Source organism: Chaetodon trifascialis, chromosome 11 (assembly GCF_039877785.1).
Source record: "Chaetodon trifascialis isolate fChaTrf1 chromosome 11, fChaTrf1.hap1, whole genome shotgun sequence".
Classification (NCBI taxonomy): domain Eukaryota; kingdom Metazoa; phylum Chordata; class Actinopteri; order Chaetodontiformes; family Chaetodontidae; genus Chaetodon; species Chaetodon trifascialis.
Genome location: NC_092066.1, coordinates 14,390,447 through 14,405,184, shown reverse-complemented (window position 1 = coordinate 14,405,184; position 14,738 = coordinate 14,390,447). Strand labels below are relative to the sequence as shown.

At 42.1% G+C, this 14,738-nt stretch overlaps 1 protein-coding gene across 1 annotated transcript in view; it reads right to left on the bottom strand.

Moving 5' to 3' along the window:
- The window catches only part of kcnab1b (potassium voltage-gated channel subfamily A regulatory beta subunit 1b), a 30,438-nt gene that overhangs the window by 9,079 nt on the left and 6,621 nt on the right, over nt 1–14,738 (bottom strand). The window contains exons 3-8 of the mRNA XM_070974246.1: nt 10,884–10,927; nt 7,650–7,687; nt 6,818–6,897; nt 6,282–6,326; nt 5,211–5,255; nt 3,035–3,078 (exon numbers count right to left, since the gene is read on the bottom strand). Coding sequence (XP_070830347.1) covers nt 3,035–3,078; nt 5,211–5,255; nt 6,282–6,326; nt 6,818–6,897; nt 7,650–7,687; nt 10,884–10,927 — 296 coding nt within the window. The remainder of the gene's footprint in view (nt 1–3,034; nt 3,079–5,210; nt 5,256–6,281; nt 6,327–6,817; nt 6,898–7,649; nt 7,688–10,883; nt 10,928–14,738) is intronic.

Below are 14,738 nucleotides of genomic sequence, written 5' to 3'. Positions count from 1 at the left end.
CATCGAGCTGAGGGGAACTGCAGAGTCAAGCAAGAATTCTCTGAGGGTTTATCACCTGGAGTGACCCGTTATGTACAAGTGGTCATGTGATCCATTGTTAATATGAATTATTTATTATAACTGAAAAAGTATTTGTGCTGGTGCCTTGCTCAGAACAACAGTGTGCCAAAATGAGGTACAGAAGTGGTTTGCTTTTTCACTTAAACGATGGAATGAGGTAAAACGGAAAACACGGTGGAGTGGATTGAGGGGGATTTAAAGCCGACATGTTCCTAAAAATGGCAAAATGACAGTTGACCACATGTGACTCAGGGCCTGCCAGCTCGATCTGGCCTTCTACATTTTTTTAATCCAGCTCGCATCTGGGTTGTCATATTCTGCCCGGTTAGTGGAGGTCATGGTTATGGAAGTACAAGTCGAATTTGCCAAACAACAAAATGCTGCATTGTTTTCGAAGGAAATGCAGCCTTTGTCCTCTCAAATGCTAATCTGATGTCCCATAAGCAGCTGGAAAGTTCTGTACTCTTTCTGACAATTTACTTCAATAAGTGCTGTTTGACTAAGTGTTTGTTTATGATGAAGAAAAGTTTAATTACTGAATTCTTCAGGGCTTTACTAAGATGAAGCAGGTGTTTCTGATAGACCCTTTTCAAGGCAGGCATTTTGACTTGCCAAGCATGAAAAGCACAGGTGTAATAACATTAATTAAGGCTCCGCTTCATTAAAATGTCCCAGAAAGTCGTGACAGCGAGCATTTATAATAGCAGGAACTGGACACCTGATTGGAAGTCAGCCATTATTTATGTTAACTACACCTGTCCTGCTATGATCTGTTAAAATGTATTTTATGCTTGACAAAACAGCAAAACATCAACATGGAATTACAGAATTTGACAGATGGACTAACGATCGTCATTGTTGTTTCGCGTAAAAAGCCTTTTCAGACAGTATGTCAGCAGACTAATTTGCCTAACCACAGTGGAAACGCTAACTGAAGAAACTGTTCAGTTCCTTGAAAAGAAGTTCTGGTAATTTGAGTGGAAACACCAATAGTCTTGCCTTAAACAACAGGAATCACTTGTGACAAAGAGGCTGACTCACTTAAATACAAGAAATAACTCAAAGTATGAAATACACATAGTTTTGGCCTTTTTGTCTTTGAAATATGAAGTTCAAAATAAATGTCTCTACACAGTGCTTATTGAAATAACAGAACTGTTTTTTTTTCTTTTACATTTCAGGCTACTGTAAAAAATACTTGTCCCTTTGACACAGTTCACACACTTCCCTCTGACAGAAACAGCCATTAGATTTAATTCGCAATGAGCGTCTCAAAAGGTCAGATAAAGAATTTAAGCCCAAATTCAGGATTAATCAGTGTCAAGCTAAGTTCACACAAATGCATCCTGGTAAGAAGACCTATGTAAAAAAGCTCTGCACCTGTGTAATCTTTTATCCTTGTTACATAAATGAACACACTTTTGACAGGTGGTGGCGGAACCAAAGAGCTCAAAGCTGAGAGGATGATAAAAAAGATGAGGGATCGCAATAAAAGCTCGAGCTCATTTTTCCTCTCTTGTTCAGCTTTCGGTGTTTGTTGGAAATGAAACAGTGTATATAGAGGAGAGGTTGAGATGGCAACAAAGTGTTACGAGCAGATCAGTCCGCATTCACTCCCAGAGAAGACCAGATGAAAGATGAAAAGCGAACATGGGAGACTGTCACAAAAGAGGACAGCAGAGTAATGGAGAGACAAGGCAAAAGACACCCTTACGCTCTTGAGTGTGTTTGAGTGTGCATGGCAGATTAGTGCCAGAGGCTTCATCATTGCCTGCTAATCCCAGCTGAGAGTTATGCTCTCCCCACCACCGTTCCAACCACTTATTCCCTCCTCTGTCATCTGCACTCCCGCCATCCCAAGAAACACCCATTACATGGATCCTAATCGGAGCCTGCACCGTCATCACGAGCGGTCTGCGCTGTCTTGTGGATTAGCCGGAGTTTACTGGCTGCAGGGGGAGTCTATTTTTGGAACTGAGGGAAGATGTTGAACAACAAAGCTATTCTAAGGGCATCTGTGATGAATAATGCATTTTTAATTAGGTGTTCTACGAAAGTCTTCGTAAAATGATGAAACAGCCATGGATTTCCTTTCTGTGAAGAAGATGTAAAACCTGCATGCTGGTTGCTGGGGAGACTTTGACATTTCCTGGCACTGTCCCCTCAGAGTTCATCAGCGTCGATCTCTGCTATTGATCATGAAGTTCTGACACCCCATCAATGAATGTCAATCAAATGACTCATTGACTGGCTGTGGTGGGCTGTTTGACTCAGCCTGTTAATTAGCCTGTGATGACATGTGGACACACCGGTGAGAGAAAGGGACACTGCACCTTTCTCTCACGGATGCTACCTATCATTCGGGCAGGCCAACTGGCTTTAACTAATTGGCAGTCCCACCTTTCCCTCTGCTCTCGCCTACTTTTTCAGTCCCTGCCATTTTCCCCCAGTCCTTTTCTATGCATTCCCCTTCTCTTGTTTTGGGGGGGAAAGTTGCAGAGGCTGCAGTGAATGTTAATAACGTGCGAGAGAGCTGAGTCACTGCAGGAGGTGCATTGCGCAGTGGACCGGATGGCGAGTTGTTTGGGATCAGTATGAGAAAGGTATGCCATTATAAGACTGAGCAAGTCTTCAAAACGAAGACTAAAAGAAGAGAGAAGAGGAGCGCATGAGGATACTTGAAAGTTTGTATTACACTGTGATTTTTCTTAAGAAGACACCTGTAAAGGTATTACAACAGCAAAGACAAAAACGTCTGTCGAGCCTTTTATGAACCATTGGCTAATACAACTTTCAAATTGAGCTGGATGTATACGTTGAGAAAATCAAAGAGCAGAGAGAAGACTTAGATGGAGGTAGAACGAGGGGGGAGGAAAAGAGATAAAAGAGGGAGATTACAGCAGGAGTGCAGCAGGGCTCCGAGTGATGGGGTGACATGAAGGACAAAGCAGAGCAGAGGAAATCGACTTGTTACCTTCGATGATGTGTTTTCTGTTGAGGCCTCTCTCAGTCTCTGCTCTGCAACGGGAGGGAGAGAAGTGCGTGTCAAGGGTGTCGACACATGCCAACGCACACGCTCATGCACAAACACACAATTCCCATGAGCTGAAGCATTAAACATGCCGAACAAGAGCCTGCATAACAAACTACCTACAAATCACCGAAGAGAGGCGCACCCACGAGATGCTCCGCAGTGTGCCGGCAGCTATAGAACAAACTGTGCAGTGTGTCTGTGCAGTGGCTAAATACGAGGCTTACTGTCACCGTCCGTCCTGTTCGCCAGTGATCTGACAATGACCTCCAAGTTAGTATGCCTTTGGTGATATGCAGGTGAAAATATATCTAGGCGGAAACTGTGCAATCATTTGGTTGAATATATATCTTCAGATGAACGGCTGGATCATAACAAAGTGCTCAAGTACTGCATTTACATATAAATTAACTTGTACTTTACTTAATCAATTCCATTTTTAACATGTGTTTAGACAGAAATATTAGATTTTTAAATGCACTCCATCTATAAATATTACAAATAGTTTTTACATGCTGTTACATGCTGCAAAATTCAGATAATATAACACATTGCAAAGTATAATAGTTTAGTTGAGTATAATAGTTTAGACCATTTACAACATAAAAATGGCCCTTTGAGGTGAATGTTTCAGTATGTCCTTTTACTAAAGTACAGTTTTGAATGCAGGACTTTTACTTAATGCAAAAAGCTGCTTTCATTGATTTTCTGGATACTTGGCTGCAACGCAACAAGCAATAAACACAAAATTAACATCATCTTATTACGGCGAATGTGTTAGCAAACAATTCACATCCAGTCAATACGGAGCAACATTAGCCTTCATCAGGTGTCATGTTTCTGGCTGCCTGACAAATGCAAGTCTAATATTCACTCTTCTTTTAGAGCTGTTTTGGTCTCCACCAACACCTGAGGGAAATATCTGGCCGAGTAGCTGCTAAAGGCTCCACTATGCTATGTCCGTCTGACATGTAGAGCTGAGCATGCAGTGTACAGTGGGTTTATCAGAGCTGTCTTCTTCATCTGTGGATGATGCTGATAAGTCTGGTGAGAGTCAAAAAACTGAAACAGTCATCAGCACAGAGCAGCTGAGGGTCATACCAACACACCTGCCTTCTGTGCCTCAGTGCTTCACCTGTGTTTGCTCAGTCACTTTCAGATTTTTCCTTTTCCTTTTCTTTCTGCTCCAGTGTTCCTCTGTTTGCTCAGTTGCCTGCTATTTGTCTTGTCCTTGCTTCATTTCACACTTTCCTGTTCTGCCTCCCTACTTCCTGCTGTGTTTCAGCCTGGTTAGGGTTCTAATAATGTATTGCAAACATAGAAACATGCTGTCATTTCTCCATATTGTCATGTTTTCTTACCTTTTGTGCAACAGGGTAAGCAACAGCAATGGAGAGTAAAAATATGCTAATATCTAGTGCATGTTTGGGTGAGGACAAGCTTGACAGGTGCCTCAGGCACTCTCACAGCTCGCTCAGCAGGGGGTTAAGTAGTTGTTCTCTAAATCCATCCGCTGTGGAGACTGATTTGGTACCTTGACGATAGTCTGAGAGGATGAGCTTAAATTAAATTTACACAATTGCACCCGGGTCCTACTCTACTGATCTACATCCGAAAACCAGAAGAAGAAGGCAGTGGATGTATTTCAGGAGCTTCTTCTTCCCTGAGTATGAGCCTGAAGACTTTTAGAAACAGAGGCAATGTGACTAATGCAGATTGAGAGCAGATTACTTCAGCTTGACAGGAGAAGCAGATATGAGTCCTGGCAGATTGTCAAGAAGGCTGAGGAACAGTATGAAGGGAGGCAAGAGAGGGTGAGAACATGGCCGTGTTGTCAGTTTTTGAGTGTGTCCTCCATATCTGTGTGCCTGTACATTTTCCAAAATGTATGATCTCATGTCACGCTCTGTAGCTGGAGGCGAATGTTTCAATGTGAAGCCTGTTGTTGGTTAGATAGCCCGAACATCTGAGGAGGAAAACGTACATGCTGGACACACACACACACACACACACACACACACACACACACACACACACACACACACACACACACACACACACACACACACACACACACACACACACACACACACACACACACACACACACACACACTCACTTTCCACCCCAGTAGAGCTTTGTGGTGATCACCAGGCTGGATCTCCTGAGGGATGACAGACAGACAGGCACATCAAAAGGCCATAAAAAAAAAGGGTTTTGAAGTTGTCCCTAAAAATATGTGTGTGTCAGCATGCCCATGCCTGCATGTGTGCATGATTGCATATGTGTGTGTGCATGCACATGCAAGTGTATCTATCATACTTTTGTTTATAATAATAAGTGTCCTCCAGTGAACTTCTATCCTGCAGTGTGACGCAGATGGACTGCACTGTTTTTTAAACATGGAACTTGAATAATAACAGAGGGACTCTTTTCTCTGAACTCCAACAAGATGTTTAAATGATCAATAATTTAAGCAGGATCAGAGTTGAGGTAAAGGCAGGCAGAGAACTGGCATGAGTAGCTCAGAAAGGTGAAACACATCAGTGAGTGCAGTGTGGCAGTGCATGCAGTATAGATGCATGAACTGAGATTTTCTGCGGTGCGGATACATACTTGTTTTTTGAGCAAATCTGATCTTTTTATATACTTAATTTCTTGTAGATGTGGAGATTTAAGTAAATTAGCACTTATTTACAAACTTCCTGGTAAAATAGGTAAGATGGATGCACTTTCTGCATCTGCTGTACAGGTGATGTACAGTTTCACAGAGATGCTAAGCTGGCTGTGACATTTTTGCAGCTTTTTCTTCTGAAATACTGCATACTTTTACCTCATTAAGTTGTAAAAGCCTTCAAATGAAGCAAAACCTAACCTTCACAACAGACTAAGACTATAACCTGTGATGGGGGGTCATAAGTGATTTCATATGCTTCATTTTAAGTTAGGAGCTGAAGAGGTTGGGGACAATGTTGGGGACAATGACAGACTCAGTGTCTGACCCCAGTAGTGCTCCTGTAGCGAAAAAGAAGTAAATCCCTGCAGCCCTCTCAGAAGAGTGGAAAGATGCTAACATATGGGTAGGTATTTTGTTTACTTGTACACATATGGCCATGTAGCCTAGTGTACACGCATATCCACAATCTAAAACCTATTCATGGAAAACATTTAGAATCCGACTGTACTTTACCTCCAGCACTTTTTCTTGATGATGTTTCCCAGGATTATCTCGGCTCTGTAAAGAAAGAAATACACAAGGAGATAATAAGATTATATCTCTGGTTGCCAATTCTCTAAAAGCATGTGAGTGGGACTGTTATCTGGCTCACATCTACAGCATGAATATCTAATTAAAAATCAGAAGGAGTACAAGATAAATGATAAATGCCTCTTGCATTGTATGCCTGAATTTCACCAGCAACTTTGAAATTAATATTCATCCCCATACAGCTACAATGTGACCCACATTATTCACTGAGACAATGTCCAGGTCTATAAAGTTAGATAGAGCTGTGAACATTATGGGGAGCCTCCAGTGATGAATAAGATTATGTAAATCACTGTGGAGTCATGGCTACCTTTCATTTTTGGCCTCCTCAGGTGAATAATTCCTAGTCTGGGCCTTAACCTTGTTAACATCTCATGTCCTATGGGTAAAACAGCTGACAAGAGTAGAAAAGTGCTTTATGGGTGTGCAATAGACGACAAATTGGGGACATCACTCACTTCCCCCCGGAGTAGACTTCAGCTGTGTCGAACAGGTTGACCCCGCTCTCATAGGCGATAGTCATCAACTGCTCTGCCACCTGACACAGACAAGAAAAAGTTCCCCCACACGGACTTCAGTGCTGTTTAATACACCACTATAAATATTAGCCAAATTACGCTTCAAAAAGAAAAGGCTGGGGAATTCCCCGAAGAAGCTCAAGGAGAGTAAATCTGTTCGCTGCTGAGATACACATCACCAGGAAAACTGTACAGGCTGCTTGTTGACTGAGGTTGTTTACTGCTCAATATATTTCCCAGACTATATTGACCTAGTTCCTGGGCCTGCAGTTTATTTAGAGCCTTACATGGGAATGCCAACTTTGTCATTATGACTTTCTCTTTTTATACTCGGCTCCTGTTTTATTCTGCTGAGTTTGTTTGTGTCTCTGTGTGTCAGTTAGTCCCAGTGGTCATCAGGCATTGATGGGCTGTCCCCAGTTCTATGTTTTTTCCTCTTCAAGGTCAGATCGAGGCACTGGAATAGGTCTGCCACTTACAGTAATTACTTGTGAGGGATACGACCTGACCACTTGGCCTTAGTACTGCCAACAGGGACTTAACAGCCTGCTGTGATATTGGGAAATTGATACCAAACTCATTATTGTGGTCTCCTCAAACTCACACCATTTTACATCCAGTTACACTAAATGTCTGCCATGGGGGCTACAAATTGGGTGTTGTAAACTGTCACAATGCTCACTAGTTGTATTTGTGGGGTCAAAAATAATGAAAGCCAGCTTTTACTCTTGAGCTGTGATGGCTGAACGATGGATTTGACATCACGTCTTACCTCATCAGAGATCTGACCTCCAAATGTTACCCATGTGCCTGTTGAAGGAAATGTCAATGTCAAAGTTCTGGTACAAACAAAGAACACACAGGACCTTTTGCATGTAAAACCACGCGAGCAAGTTATTTTAGTCGTGCATTAATTATTACTTTGACATTTTGGGTGGATACATGACAAACACCCAAGTACAAAAGGCATCACAGTCAAATGTCAGGGTTGAGTGTTGACAAGGAAGAGAAGCACTGCAGCGAGTTACTTGTGTTTAAACCTACGAGTGCATTTTTTAAGTGATTATGACATTATACTTTTGCATGTAGAAAAGTGGACAATACAAGAAAGAATTGGTTCAGTGTTGACAAACACTGCTTTCTGTCGTGGCATTGTTTTAGACATTAACACTGTGGGCGCCAGTGTTGGAACTTTTTAAATTCTACACAGCTTTAGGAGTTTTGTGTTTAGTCCTTTAGGGACTCTTGCATGTGCTTATATTATGTTTGTGTTTCTGTGAGTAAATGAGTGTTAGCAGAGTCATCATCCTGCTCAGGCCTTTATCACAATCATTTGTCATGCACTGTCATTTGTCAATGACTGGTGCTAAAATAGGCTTTAACAGTAATAGCATGTCTGAAGCTGTCAATAAACATTCATATATCAAGTGCCAAAATATTTCTCAGGTCATACTGTGAATACACACACACACACACACACACACACACACACACACACACACACACACACACACACACACACACACACACACACACACTTTAATACACAAATGAAGCTATATTGACTGTGCATACACACACATACATCACAGGATAACTAATAATTAATTTCTAGATTCTCTCAGATGTATAAATTCATGTACAAATGTCTGAACACAAAATATGACTCATAATCATTCATCTACAGCTCTCATGACCCCTCTTTTGTCGGTGTCCCGCAGTAATCTATACTGGGAACAGTAAATGGGAACAGTAAATGCTCCAATGTAAAAATCAAACTATATGCTGATGATACTATGCAAAAATTTACTCGTTTCTAGCAGATGTTAAACAGGTCAAAATTAGCCTTTCAGGCTCACTCATTTAAAGGCAAAATAAATATGTACAATATTGTGCAATGTAAAATATTCTTGCATATGTATATACTGCAGAGCCTACAGCCTCTGTCGTCCCTTCAAACAGCATCGGCCAATCACAGCCCGTGGGTTAACCTTTCTTGTCCTCATTCTCTCCTTCTAGCCTCAAGCGGGTTGGTGCACATAGACAGACAGCACCTGTCATCTGTCAAAAGCTAAAAGAGTCTTGATAAGTAATAGCAGTATCGAAGCTATCAATAAACACCCCTGTATCAAGCGTCAGATTTAGTCTCAGGTCATGTGAGGTCCTCTTACTGTTGCCACACACAAGTGAAAGCACACGACAGACTGCCACGATGTGCTGAATTATTATACTTTAAATAGAAAGAAGCAGTTGCAGCCTCTGTTCCTCCTCCAATCTGCTTAGGCTGAACAAGCTTTTGTTAGAACTTTCACATTTTCCTGCCAATCTCCTGTTTCCTGATCCTGGCACACACTGCTTATTGCTGTCTCCCACTGATAAGAAATAATGCAGTTGCTGGTGTTGAATCTGAAGCCAACTGCACCCAAAGCGGGAGCGAATTGGTGTTTTGATGAGTTTTCTGGCTGGCAAATGTCAATTAAAATATATTTTCTTTTAAGTTATCTTGATTATTATCATCTGCTACACAGTTTGAAGGGACGAGTTTGACATTTGGGGAAATATCCATTTTTCTTGGGATTTTTCTTGGCAGTAATTAAATGAGAAGATTGGGATCACTCTCATGACTTTACAGTTAATTGGTAGCCTGAACCAGGAGCTGGTTAGCTTAGCATAAAGACTGGAAACAGTAGGAAATGGCTCGCTCTGTTTAACAAAATTCACCTACCAGCACCTATGAAGCTCACTAATTAACACCCTGTGCTGCTTTTGTGTAATACAAATATAGAGGTGTAAAAATGTGCCTGGAGTTAGCTTCCAGGAGGTAACTGCACCCAACAAAGAAACAACACACGAGCCCATTTTTACACTTTGGTTTTTATACAGATTAAACAAATGAAAAACATGTTAATTGGAGAGCTTTAGAGGTGCTGGTAGGTGGATATTGTTACCTTTGAGCAGAATTAGTTTCTCCCATCTTTGCACTAAGCTATGCGAACTGACTACTTGGCAGCTCCTTACTTAGTGCACAAGTATGAGAGTGTTATCAACCTTCTTAAGAAGTCTCAACAAAGCAGATAAGCATATTTCGTGAAATTAATGGTGAACTATGCTTTTAAAGCTTGATTATGAGACCTACACAGAGTCAAATGCTAAAGTGGTTTGATATGATCCCTACAGTCTCATTTTCTTTTCTCTCCTCTGCTGAAAACCAGTACAAGGACGAATCGATGTTTTGCTAAAGGGCACAACTGCACGGCTGAGGTTTGCCAATAATGAGGCTCGAAACTAATTCCTTTAAATTGAAGAATGGCTCCCTCTTCACTATTCCTCCCTGCTGCTGAATGGGCTGTGGCTGAATCTTTGAAAAAAATCACTACAGATATGATTAACTAACTCTTTCACAGGTTTTCCATCATTTGCTGTGCTTGTGCAGGGCCTGGGCAGCACTGCATCATTCCTTTGCTTTTTCATATTATTTTGTCTTCGGAGACACCCCCCCCCCCCACAAATGACTGAGCGCACACGGTACATACACACATGCACATATAAAGATATGGCAAACACACACACACACACACACACACACACACACACACACACACACACACACACACACACACACACACACACACACACACACACACGAGAGAGATTTACTAAATGAATCATTTCTATCAAGATGAATGAGAGTGTTTACGCTCTGGTGTGCATTCGATATGTGTGATAATTGAGCAACTTGTTTGCTGAAACCAGTGCTATCGATTAAATATTAACAGGGAAAAAAATTAACACTCTGCAAACAGCTCTGTGCTGTGCTGTCATGACTCTCCATACGTGTGAAATATGCATGAGGTTTAGAATAGGGTGAAATGATATAATGACATTGTTATCCCCTTCTGTATGGCTCTTGCGGGCTCCACATACACACACAGATGAGTTGAGTTTGCACTTGGATGCTTATGAAATCATTAGACATTTGCCTCTCATGCTAATTAAATATACTCACCAAGCCCCAGACAGGAGACACGCAACCCAGATTTGCCCAGGTTCCTATGAGAAAAAACAGAATATGATTAACAAAAGCAGTGTTGTTTAGGCTCAAGATGTCATCGGTCAAAAGTGATAGCTATCAGAAAGACAAAATCTATGTCGTTTTTACATCATAACTTGAGAGCTTTAAACAAAAGGAACATGGAGCATTTTTTCTTTTGTGGCATTTACAATATAGGCAAAACAACAAACAACAATGGCTGGTAGCTTCTCATGTTTGATTGAGAAGAGAATGGCTGAATGTGTGGGTCACCTTCATCACACCTGCAGTCATGAATCAGAATTTAGATATTATAGGGGGGTGGGCGGTTGATTTATTCCACTAATATAGATCCCAGATTCTCTGGGAGGAGAGGGTCCTCTCAGGACCCTGAAAAATATCTTACTCATAACCGAATAAATCCAATCACTGTTTGTACTGCAGCAGTGGAAAGTTTGGTACACTGCTTTTTGTCAAGTGTTGGCCTTCGCCCCCCATCATTCCTCACTCAATTACCTCTGCACTTCAGTCCTCTAGCTTTTTATTGTTATTGTCTTCCCCACAAATGCAGACAACCATGCTCACTCTCAAGCACAGGGGTTTTATGACATCAGCATTTCTCAAGATAGCTCCTCACACATGCACTCTGTCTTTCTCTGCTTCCTTAATGCATCCCTCTACCTATTAAGCGAGCAACAGTGCACCTCCTGATATATGTCTTCTTGATAACAGTTCATTTACATCCAGCTGATCTGCGGCAATGTAATTCAGCACTTTCAACTCTCATTAACACCATGGAAGATAAACTAAGACATCAGAGTTTTTGCCACCCGTGACTCAGAGTCCCAGCCCTCCACTTCACATCTAGTTTTACAATATGTGCCACATCAAGTCCAACAGAGAGGCAAACTCGGAGAGCAGATTGTTCTAACCGCAGCCGCCACAGGCGTCTGCTGCCGTGTGATGCATGACTATAGGTGAAAGAGATCTGTGACAAGGGGATCGAAAGCCCCTCCAAAGGCAACCATGGCCATCTGATAGAAGAGATGATTTGGAGCAAACGCTGCGAAATTGAGACATATTCGTTTTACAGAAGCGTCAGGGCCACATGCACACGCAAAGCCACTGTCACAAGCAACACACTTCATCTCGAGAGGACAACATGTCCAAATCTGTATTTCTTGACACAGAAACAACCTCAAATTATGGTCTGGGGGATTGTGCTTTCTGCTTGGTTTTGCAGGCATTTACTCAGTCAGGCTGTACGAAAATGCCAGCCATCGTTTTCTCGTGCCTGACAACTAATGGCCTTTGCCTCGTCAAGATGAAGGCAGACTAATCCGAGCCCGTGCTATCTAACCGTGCCCTCAGCCAATTCAATTAGCTGTTCAACATGGGGAAGCATCAGTCATCAAGTCTGTGGTTCAGCCGAGCCGTCGAGATAAAGGAGGAAAACATATAAATGAAAGCGTTTACATACAAATGCTTTCAGCGATTGGATACGTTTATTGATTCTTTGATGGATTGTGTAATTAAGACACTGATAATAACATGACAGGAGAAAACTAGGAGACAGATCTCTCTGCAGTCGCAAACCGTGGGATGCGCTCTTGTGTCTGATATGGTGGAGGAGTTTGGATATTGTATCCTCCGTCTCTCTGATGTATTATAGAGTGGGAGCTCTGATCCATGAAAGTGTGGGGGAAGGGCTGTATGCTGTAGGTTTGAAGTCGGATACTGACTGAATCTGTGTATGCTTGGTCAGGGGTTATTGAGGACAACCCGCGTTGATGATGAGGACCGCTCCCTGCTGTGCAGCTGCATTTATTGCAAGTCACTACGGGTAAAGCATCTGCTTAATGCCTGGAATTGTTCTAAACTGTACATATGGCTCTGGCCTTCATTGATGCTGCTTTTACATTTACAGAGCTCATTCATGCACACGATCTCCACAATAAACAAGCTTGCAGGCACGTTTTATTTCCAAATAAAGCTGGCTGTCCCTGGAAAAGTGCTAACTGTGTTTTTGGAGATCCTCCACGAGCTAAATTTGCTGTGTTTGTGCTTTAAATTCATACGGGCTGTCTTAATGATGGGAGAAAAACAAAGCTGACGTTCAGCAGGCGGAGATGCCGCCTCGCTGCTGTATTCTTGTCCCCAGTGTTTTTCTGGGGAGTCAGGAAGCGGCAGCATCGGCCATACCTGATTATTAACCACACAGCCTGTGAAAGTGCATTAATAGATCTGTCCAGGTCTCGGAAGTGGGTGCCAGCAGAGGCACGTTGCAAAAGAAGCTAATGATTTGGGGGATTACAGCGTGTCATTTGCAACAAAGGAAAGAAAGTGAATAACTTTGTCTATAAGAGAAAATGTGTGCGTAAAAAAGTAGGGCTGCTCGGATGCAGAGGCACAAGTTCTTTATATATTACATTGTAAATGGTAAAATAAACACAGCAAGGAAAGGACAAACTTGCACACAAACAACTTCACAAGCCAGTTAGTGTGGCTCGGTCCCTCATGCTTGGATGGTGCCCAAAAGAAGCCTTGAAGTAAAATGACAAATGAGTCATTTGAAGACGCCCCCTCACACAAACCTGTCACCACTTATGAACATCCTGCAAGCTGCTGCTGCATGTATCCCATTCTATTCTTGGTGGATCCCCATTTCAAATAAAAGTATCAAATGAACATCTGGCTGATTTATTGCGCTTAAATCTTCGGAGGAATGACCGCTTATTGTGGGAGGTTTTTTTTTCTTGGAAAGCACATGTCGAGTTCTCTAGTCACACAAGGGAATTTCTTATGAGTTATTTCCTGATACTGGATTGTTCTAATCAATATTTGTCAGCTAACACTTCTGTCAAGGTTGTGAGTAAACAGATAAAACTCCTCACACACTGGGGATTAATGTAGACTAAGCAAACCCACACAAGCCAACCTTCATGGGCGGAGGGATTAGACAACACCCACCTACTTGCTTCACAGCACTCTCCTGATATCAACCATAATGTTGTTATCAAAATAATTCAGTGCAGGGGGAGAAAGGTGGGTCATATTATAAATATATCAAAACCAGGGCCTGCGCGGGTGGAAAGAAAGTAAGGAAGTTATATCAAGCACTTTGAGGGGAGAAAAATGAATAGATTAAGAATGAAAGGAGTTGCAGTGGAGAGAAAAAAAAAACCTTATGGCCTCATGGCTGAATCTTCATCAGGGACAGAAGAAGAGAAAAGAATGGAGAAGAGAAGGAGAAAGAGTGCATTAAAGCAAAAAAAAGAGAGAGAAACCAAGAGACACTGGCAACAGACTGATGCTTGCAGAGTTGCAAGTCCAAGCCCCAAGTCTAAGCAGATCAAACGCCCTCTACAGATAAAGCATTCTATATGACACAGAATGGGAAATAGGAAATGACAGCCAGCTCGCTACAGGGCCCTGCACAATGTGCATGTTTGCATGGTGTTTCCGTGTGTGTGTGTGTGTGTGTGTGTGTGTGTGTGTGTGTGTGAGAGAGAGAGAGAGAGAGAGAGAGAGAGAGAGAGAGAGAATGTGTGTGCAAAAAAGAGCCGGAGTCTGGACACAACTTCCGGCTTCATTTTTCCACAGGGTCGAAGTCCACATTGTTTCCACTATTTTGCTTTTAATGCAGTACACTCAGACCCGCACAAGCACTCTGTTACATGGACACACGGCTATGTTCATCGCGTGGCTGTAGGCTATTCACGCTATCTATTTTTCCAAACTGTGATTTAAACATTGCACGAGAAAAACTAAGTGACTGATGGGTAAAGAATCTCACGCAGTATTTTAAGCAGGGACACATGATTGAAGCTA